Here is a 9546-nt window from a genome sequence, read left to right as displayed (position 1 = left end):
TGGGGTCACCGAGACAGACAGAGCCAGGCTCAGTCCTCCTGGCCACCAGCCGTGTGTCGTGGGGGTCTCTGATCAGAACCCCGTGCACTGGAACCCTCACCTGAGTTGGGGCGGCCCCTGCCCACCGACGGAGGCAGGCGGACCAGCAGGGAGCCAGGCAGGCCCTTTATTGGAGAACTTGTCACAGACACACAGATACACACAGGCCATGGTCCCTGGGGCCCCGCCCGGACACTGCCCAGCATCTGGCACAGGGGCTGCCTCAGGGGCTCAGGGAGAAGGGCCAGCCCTGGGGGGATTCTGAGGCCTGAGCGTCTCTGCAGGCCCACACTGGCTGGGCTGTGATCCCAAGGTGCAGGGTCCCAGCTGGGTAGCTGAGCCTCGCCCCCTGGGGTTGGGCAGCATCGGCCTTAGCGCCAGGCTCCAGCAGAGGGTCCGTGGTGGGCAGTGCGGGGAGGGGTGAGGCTGCTGTGTCTCCACACTCGGCACAGCCCAGAAAAGGTGCTGCAGGAAAAAGGGGTGGAGGGGGCTGGGGCTGGGGCTGGAGCTGAGCTGGAAGAGGGACAGGAGCTACAACAAAGGCTGGGGGGCCAGACCGGGCACCCCCACAGCGCAGGCCGGACCCGGGCTCAGGCCTGGCCCTCCAGGGCGCGCACGTGCACGCTGGGCAGGCAGAACCAGGAGGGCGGCAGCTCCTTGCTTGTGCTGTCCTCGTGCACCCGGACGTGCAGGAAGAAGTCGCCCGTGTAGAGGAAGAGGAGGGCCCCGAGGCAGGCCGACTGGCCCGCAGGCTGCACCTACAGGCAGGAGGGAGGTGTCAGCCCAGAGCAGCGGAACCCAGAGCCACAGGGGACCTCTAACCTGCCCGGACAGTCACTGCACCTGTCCCAGCCTCGGCTTCGTTTCTGGGAGGCACTTCAGGTGGGGATGGGGGTGGGGCTGAAGGCACAGTGTCACGTGGGTGGAGCTTGAGGGCTGTGCCCTGTGAGGCTGGGAGGTGGGGCCAGGTGAGCTCTGTGACTCCATCAGTCCCCTGGGCCCCTGCAGTGACCATGGACAGGGAGGTGACTGCATGGGGCAGGGCAATAGTGAACGGGGGACCTCAGCTGTTCTGGGCCCCACCCCCCCTCGCCTTGTCTCCTGAACTTCCCTGGTCTCACTCCTAGGGCCCCGGATGCAGAGAAGTGAGCTGTCTAAGGCCTCTGAGTGAGCCAGGCAGACCAGCGCCAGCCCAGAGGGCTGGGGGGCAGTGGGACACGGCCCTGGGCTGCATGGGGCTCCCCGACCACGCACCGCATCCAGGTAGAAGGTGCTGGAGCCCACGAAGGAGACGGCGCTGTGCAGGTTGTAGTTGTGCACGCCGTTCTGGTGGTCCTGGAAGGGGACCACGGTGAGGGCGAAGGGCCCCACGCTGCGCGGGCTCCGGTTCGTCAGCCGCACCTCCAGGCGCATGGGATCGCCCACCTGGCAGGCCGCCGCCTCGCAGTCACACGGCTGTCCGTCCACCAGCACGTCTGCCAAAGACACAGGACATGAGACTGTCAGGGACACAGCCCAGGTGGCCTCCCCTTCTCATCCGTCTTCTTGTTCATTCATTCATTCACTCCTTCCCTAATTCATTCATCCCCTACCCCATCATCCTCCACGTCTGCCACCCCTCTGTGCCAGCTGGGTACACGGTCCAGTCCCTGCTCTGCTGACGTGCAGGCTGGCAGGGACAGGCATGGGGCCAGAGCTCTAGGAGGGTCCCCAAGGTTGTTTGGGGTTCCAAGATACTCCCACCTGGAAGGGCTGAGCTCTGGCCACAGTCCCCCAAGGTGACAAGTGGCACCTGGCTGGGCCTTTGCGACACACACTCCTATTGACAGTGACTGGGGTTGGGGTGTATCTGCAAGTCAACAACCCCCCCACCACGCTCCCCTCCAAACCCATGTTTCAGGGAGCCTTCTGCGATCAAGCCTCCCCCACGTTTTGTTTCTTTAAAATCATGAGCTTTCACAGCACACTGTAAACACTTTGGGAAGTTTACGGAAGTAAAAACACTTTTGTAATAATCCCAGGCCCTGGCCCCGCCCCCTCTGCACCCGGCGACCACTCCTGTGTCTGGGCATCTGCGTTGGTTAACGCGGCCGTGGGGCTGGCTGCAGTTCTGAGTTCTGCTCTCTGTGACCGTGAGGACCTAGCATGTCCCCCATGTCGACGTCCGTGGGAGAATGTTCTCGGAGGCCACAGAAGATCCCGGGCAAACACGCATGATGTGTCCACCCATCACGTCTCGCTGTGTCCACGTTTGCACCATGAGCTTTGTCTGAATTCAGACTCAGGAATGGAATCATTGGGACAAAAGTAAGAACGTCTAAGAGCGGCTGGTCCTAGGGTGACGGCCTCCAGGGAGGCTCCAGGGCCTGCACCTCGCAGCACCACGCCCCCAGGTGCCTACTCCACCCAGTGCTCCACCTCCCGGCGCAGGGCTCACCACACCCGCTCCTACTCCCATCACGGAGCCAAGGGGGCGGGGGGTGGGGGGGAGGCTGCAGAGGTCCTGGGCAGCACCATTCAGTCCCGTCTCCGCATGCCTCCCTCACCCCTGCTCCAAGGCACCCGGGCAAGGAGTGCAGGCTGAGGGTGGACACAGGGTCGCCCAGCCTAGAAACCTTCCGACTGAAGAAACCCAGGTCACGTTTCCACACTCTCACTTTCTCATGACCCACAACATCTTACCTGAAGCTCTCGTGTTTACCACCTGATTAACTATTAACCGCCTGCGTGTCTCCTCCCCCAGAAGCTCCGGAGAACTGCCACTTGCCCGTGTCCCCAAGACCCAGGCCAGGCAGACTCTGGCTCTAGTTCATATTTACTGGATGGATGGATGGATGGATGGATGGATGGATGGATGAGTGAGTGAGTGAGTGGGCTTTGGGCCCAGATGCCTTCGGGACCAGCCCGTCTGTACCGTGAGGGTTAGAGGGTCAGGACCGCCCTCCCGCTTCCTGGCCTGGGTCCCTGATGGCAGCGCCAGCCCTCGCGCAGATGACTCATGCAGGGGGCTCTTGGGTAAGACATCCCGGAGCAGATGAGGCTCTGCCCCCACAGCGTTACCTGGGGCCACGGCCACCTCCTGCCTCCCGTCCCCGCCCCATTCGCCCTCACTGTTAATACAGCCGGAGTCACGGACTTAATTTCGTGTGGCCCAGAATGCCTCCTGAAACCACCGCCCGCTTATGCTACAGCACGGCCGCGACGGACACACAGGCTATAAATAGAAACCAGGAGGAGGGAGGGCCTGCGGCCGCTGGGAGGAGAAGGAAGCCCCCCGTGGCAGGCCGTCCTGGTGCCAGCCCGCCTTTGGGCCAAGGGCAGCCACGGTGGGGCGGGGGGTGCACAGGGTGAGGGAGCTCGGAGAAGGGTGGCGGAGGGGCGGGGTGGGCTGGCCCGGGGCTAGAGAAGCCCTTTTTCCCAGACAGGCTCCTGGAGGGCACGTGCAGAGCAAGGTCGGCCCTGCCGGGGCTGCTTGTGCCGCGCCCTCTGCGTTCACAACAGAAGCCGGCCCTTCTCTTGGGCACAGCCCTCGGCATCTGCCCATCGGCCACGCACACTTAGGTTTCCGTGAACGAATGAGCCCGGGAGAAGGCGGGGGAGTCGTGGAAGGGCTTGTCCTGATCAGTCCCCTATCCAGGGCCCTTCCCCCAGCAAGCTCAGCAGCCCCCCGTCCCACTGCTCAGGTTCCCGTGGGCGACCAGAGGGCCTGTTTCTTACGCACCTGCTGGGTCCAGGCCGCCGCTTGCAGGGCCACATGGGTGCCGCTCACCAGGCCCACCAGGCTGGCACCCACAGGCAAGCAAGTGGAGGGGCACCCACAGAGCAGGCTCCTTTAGTGGCCAAAGGAAAGCCCACAGTGGCAGCAGGCCCCAAGGTCACATGGAAATCACTTTCCGTGACAAGGAGGAGTGACCCTGCGCTTCTTGCTCAAGTGACTTACTGACAACCTGTTCACCTGTCCCTTAGCACCTGGCGCCCAAGGCAGGCAGGGGGTACTGTCCCCGGAGCCCAGACTCCCAGGGAGGCCATCCCCCCTGCTGGCCCCACGACGCCCCCTGCCCGGCCCTTGGTGACTATAAGAAACAGGGGAGGCTCGGTAGACTTGAGGTGCAAATATCTAATTTTAGATAAAAAACTTTTAAGGCTTAAGAGCAATGCGGAGGGATTAGTGAGGCGACAGCTGGGAAGGGCGGGAGTGAGCTCACCAAGCCGGCTTTGCTTCGGCCAAGCACACTGAAATGCCCATTGCTCAAGGCACCGCACCCGTCTAGCCCACGTAAATCTGGGTGAGCCTAAGTCTGAGTCAGATTGACTCCAGCGAGGCCTGGATTGGGAGTCAACCCAGGAGCTCTGTCACCGGTTAGGAGCCACAGATGGTCCCGTGAGAAAAGACAGCCGCGCCTCGGGACGTGAGGCAGCGCGGAGGCCGGGCCTGCCGTGGGCCTGGCTTCACCTCCTCAACGGCAGCCAGCGGGCCTCGGGGCGGCACAGGCAGACCCGGCGCGAAACCTCACAACTGCGAGTACCCAGTACAAAGTGGTGACCTTTTTCTGAGGCCAAGGGAGCACGTGCCAGGTGCCTAACCAACCGGCAACCTTACCCTCTTTACTGATGAGAGTCAAGAAACTGACCTTTTCTCTGTGGCTGTTAGGAAGCTCAGAGTTAAAAGGACAGCCACCGAACCTTTGGTAGCCATATTAGTCCCCCACCCCAACATTCTCTCTCTCTCTCTCTCTCTCTCTCTCTCTCTCTCTCTCTCTCACCCACTCCACCAGTCTTGACCAACTATGCCAAATACGGTTTCCCTTATCCAGGTTTCTAAATGTCATAGGGCTAATTTTCCATATATTGAGTTTTAAAAAGAGGTCAAAAGCATGGACAGTGGCCAGGAGGGGGGGTGACCATGCTCTAAGCAAGGGTTTAAGCCAGCGGTTCTCAACCTGGGGGTCGAACGACCCTTTCACAGGGGTCGCCTAAGACCATCGGAAAACACATATATAATTACATATTGTTTTTGTGATTAATCACGATGTTTTATTTATGTTCAATTTGTAACAATGAAAATACATCCTGCATATCAGATATTTACATTACGATTCATAACAGTAGCAAAATTACAGTGATGAAGTAGCAACGAAAATAATTTTATGGTTGGGGGTCACCACAACATGAGGAACTGTATTAAAGGGTCGCGGCATTAGGAAGGTTGAGAACCACTGGTCTAAGGCAAAGAGGCACCTGGGGAGGTGGGCTCCCCCCACCTCCTCGTCACCCTTGCCCCCACCTGGAGCCCCCGCAGGGCTGGGCGGGGGCCTTTCTTTGGGGTGAGCTGGCTCAGGGAGGCAGCTGGAGGTGAGTGACAGGCAGGAGGGCAGCCTGCACAGCTCAGCTCTGATCCCAGTTGCACGGTCACGGGTAGAGCACAGGCTCGTCTTGCCCCGGGGCAATTACCAAGTGAGTGCCTGTCAGGTGGAGCCCTGCTCTGCATCTGCCAGGGCACATGGGGTGACAGTGATGGAGGTAGCTAATCAGTGCGTGAGCCAGAGCGCCTGGCCCTCAGCGCCCAGGGAGGAGGCCGGGCAGGACTCACATGTGTAATTACCCTCAAGGCAGGAGCGCCCCAAGGAGCGGCTTGGCTCTCTCGGGTAAATAATTTACTTTTACAACTTTCCATTAAAGATTAAAGGGAATTAAATTAAAATTAGGCGAGTGGAGAGGAAATCGCGCCGCCCCGGGTTCTCTGTGGAGAGGCTCCTGGCTTCCCCAGTGTGCCCACCGCGAGCCGGTCCTGGCACCGGCCTCCAGGGGTGGGGCCCACGGAGGAGAGCCCGGGGAAGGTGCGGGGAGCTCACAGAGCGGTGAGGGCGGCCCAGAGGGCGTCTTGGCGTGGCCCGTGGCTGCTGTGGGCCATGGCGAACCACTGTCCTCAACAGCGGGAAGAAACACATGGTCAACACCACACACCCTCCTGTGGGAGTGCCCGCCCCACCAGGCCAGGGTTCTCGGGCCACACAGGTGCCCACTGCAGGGCCCGGTGAGCCCCTTCCGAAGTCAGGGCTGCTGCCTCCTTGTCTGAAAATGGGAGGAGGCAGCATCTGGCCAGAGGGCTGGTGGGTGCAGAGGAGATGTGTCCGGAGAGGGCTGAGGTCCCAGTGTGGAGAGAGAACACAGGTCATGGCCCACAAACACACGCCTCCCACAATCCCTTTCTCCTGATGGGCGGGGTCATATGTGGGTGGGCCGTGGGATGGGCAGGGCATCCCTGACGTTTGGGGCTTTGTCACAGCATTTATCTGAGACATTCGCAGGCCTCCAGCCTCATCTAACCAGCCCTCTCGTCAGAAGGGAACATGAGCCCAGCAGGAGCTGACACGCTCCGGCCACACTGTGCGCTGGCGCTGGCGCGGGCACGGGAACCCAGAACAGAACCGCACCAGGAACGCCGGCCGGCTAGAGGCAGTGCCTCTATTAGGTCCTCTGCTTCCACCTTTTCTTGGACAAGCACTTCAGACAACAGAAGACAAACCAGGGAAAGGCAGGCGGGGAAACGGGACACGTGCCTGCTGGCGGGCATTATGCAGAGACAGCCTCTGAGAGCAGCAGAGAATGTGAAATGACTCGTCTGTCCCCACGCAACGTCTACCGGTTCAGTCCTCGTCTTCATCTTCCCTCCAGCCTTTCTAAATAAAGCGAGGATTCCTGCCGCCCGGCGGGACCCTCCACCCTGCCCGTGGCTCTGCGCCCGCCTGGTCCTCGCCAACCGTGTCATCCGGCCTCGGACCATCTTGCCGGCAGGGTCAGGTCACACACAAGGGAGGGAGCATGGGGAGGTCCCAACAGGTGTGGGAAGAGGCGGGCGGCTGGTTTCATGCCCCTGGCCCTGTGCACAAGCGGTGCCCTGCCTCTGCCGGGGAGCCTGCCTGCCTCAGCTCCGCCTCACTCCCTGGGAAGCCTGCCCTCCCGATGCCTTGGTCTCTGAACTGGGCCTTTTGCACTTCCCTGCCTCCACCAACAGAGTCCCGAGGGCCAGGACCTGGGCCCCCCCTCGGTTCCCGGTGCCCAGCAGGGCCAGCGTACGGGGTCTCTGCCAGGGTGTGCAGACCTCCCACTGGCTGGTAGTGGGGCCAGGCCAGCGGGGAGCCAGCGGGGAGCCAGCCGGGAGCCAGCCCAGGGGAAGAGGGGCTTGCAGAGGAGACAAATGGCACAGATGTAGAAGTGACGCCTCGCTGCGCCTCCAGAGTGTTCGAGGCCTGGCTGAGACTGTGCCCTCTCTACACCCGCAACCTGTGCCCCTCCCGCCGTATGTGCCCCCACAGCACACGCGATGCCCCCATGCGTCCCCTTGCTGACTCCCACTGGCCTTCTCGACACTCAGCTTGAACAGCACCTCCTCCAGGAAGGCTTCCTGACCCCGGCCCTGCCCAAGCCCCTCTCACTTGAGGGCCAGCTCCACACAGGATTTTCTGTTGAGGGGCTGTCTCCTGCTACGGAGCTCAGGGCTCACTCAGTGAACTGACAGTGACCCACACCCCCCGAGCCTCTGCTCCCAGGTCTGTTACATGAGAGGATCGGGCCAGATGATTTCAAAACAGGCTCAGCCCCACCGAGTCTACACGCAGACCCTTCCCGACTCTGCACACTGCCCACCTGTTTTCACACCAGCTTAAAATCCCTGGCAACAGAGGGAGGCTCCCCCACTTTGCTTACTGAAAGTGTTGGTCTTGGTTTGGTGGGGTCCCCGGTTAGAGTGACCCCCAAGGCTCCCTTCTAACCTGCTTAGTGATGTGGGCTCCTGTGTCCCAACCTAGGAGCAAGAATCAGATTCTTTGTCTCTGCCATTACAAACTCAACACCACTAGACTGCAGGTCACCCATCTGTCCATCCACCACCCACTGACCCATCCACCCACCACCCACTGACCCATTCACCAATCCATTCATCTATCACCGCTCAGACATCCACCCATCCACCCACCATCCACTGACCCATCCACCAATCCATTCATCTATCACCGCTCAGACATCCACCCATCCACCCACCACCCACTGACCCATCCACCAATCCATTCATCTATCACCCTCTCATCCATCCATCCACCCACCCATCCACTTACCACCCACTATCCATCAACCTGTTCATCCATCCACCCCCACCCACCTATCCATCCATCCACACATCCACCCACAACCCACTCACCTACCTACTCACCACTCTCTTCCATCCACCCATCTACCCATCTAGCCACCTGCCCACCCACCCACAGCAGGGACTCAATTCTAGAACCTGGCCGAGTGTCTGACTGCAAGTCCAGGGACGCAGTGGCACACAGGCTGGGCCACAGCGCAGGGTGAGTGCAGTGAGAGGGGTGTGTAGGGGTGCCGCTCTGGCAGGAAGGGAGGGTACTGAGCTCGCGGGTCTCCCAGGAGGCACAGAAGGGGGACTTTCACCCAGTGAACGCCCGTGAAGGACTGAGTCTGCGATCCGCCAGTGGCTGAGGTGATGGGACCAGCCTCTGACTATCCAACGAGCAGCAGCCACACGGCTTCCGGGAGAAACTGGAGCGTTTAAGAGCAACTTGGAAATGACTGCCTGCTGTGCTGTCTGCTTAATTAGCAGGAAAGTGATTTCAGCCGCAGAGCAGCGCCCTGGGCGGGACCAGGGTCCCAACACGGGGTTGGCAGCTGGCTCTCCACCATCCACGGTGGCTGTGGAGGAGACACAGGCCGCCAGGCCCACCCACTCCATGAGGGGCTCAGGGCAAAAGCTCGTGGAGACCACCTGCCCACGTCCAAATACTCGCAAGCTACAGATCAAGTTAACAAATGCGATCGAAACCGTGTTTCTCCTCCTAACTTCACAACGCGTCTCCATAACGACCGGAAGGCCGCATTCAAGCTGCAGCTCTGTGGCTCAGAGCAGAGTCCTGGGCGGAGGTGTTAGAGGGCAGTCCTGCTGCTCCCCTCCACGCGGCGGCCAGGAGCTCTCAGCTCATCCCACGGGTCCGCCTCCTCCGGGCTGGGGTCCCCATTCTGACTCCAGACCCACGGAGCCCACCTCTGAGCACCTCCAGCAGGTGGGCGGCAGGGCTCCCCAAAGCAACAAACTTGCCCCAAGCCCCGCCCCGGCTCCAGGCTGAGGCGCCCTCCCCACAGGGATGGCCTGACAGCAACCCTGACCGCTGAGCCACCCAGCTCTGGCCTCACTCTCCAGGCCCAGCCGCTCCCCAAAGCCTGTAACCTCCCTGCTCTGGTCTCCAGCTCCAAAGCCCTGAGCGCTGCACCCCGCCCGGCCAAGGGCACACCTCCTCCCTCCTGCCTCTGTGCCCGCCCTCCTCTGCGTATGTCCTGGTGCTGAGTTCAGATGAGACGTGAAGGAGAGACGGGTGGCGTTCTGAGGTGGAGCAGACACAGCCCTGCCCACCTGCAAGACCCCAGCTCCCTCCGAGCCCCGCCCATCAGAGGGGAAGCCACCTGCACAGGGTCTTGGCTAAGGAAAACCTCCACGTG

The 9546-nt window shown here is 61.3% G+C and overlaps 1 protein-coding gene across 1 annotated transcript in view; it reads right to left on the bottom strand.

The window, feature by feature from the left end:
- Positions 1-152: 152 nt before the first annotated feature.
- TRAPPC9 (trafficking protein particle complex subunit 9) overlaps positions 153-9546 on the bottom strand; it is a 167114-nt gene continuing 157720 nt past the window's right edge. The window contains exons 22-23 of the mRNA XM_081111710.1: positions 1294-1514; positions 153-797 (exon numbers count right to left, since the gene is read on the bottom strand). Of these exons, the coding sequence (XP_080967836.1) occupies positions 630-797; positions 1294-1514 (389 nt within the window). The 3' untranslated portion in view covers positions 153-629. The remainder of the gene's footprint in view (positions 798-1293; positions 1515-9546) is intronic.

Source organism: Myotis nattereri (assembly GCF_964212035.1).
Source record: "Myotis nattereri genome assembly, chromosome: 17".
Taxonomy (NCBI): Eukaryota; Metazoa; Chordata; class Mammalia; order Chiroptera; family Vespertilionidae; genus Myotis; species Myotis nattereri.
Note: the sequence above shows the minus strand (reverse complement) of the source record. Positions and strands in the feature narration are given on the sequence as shown.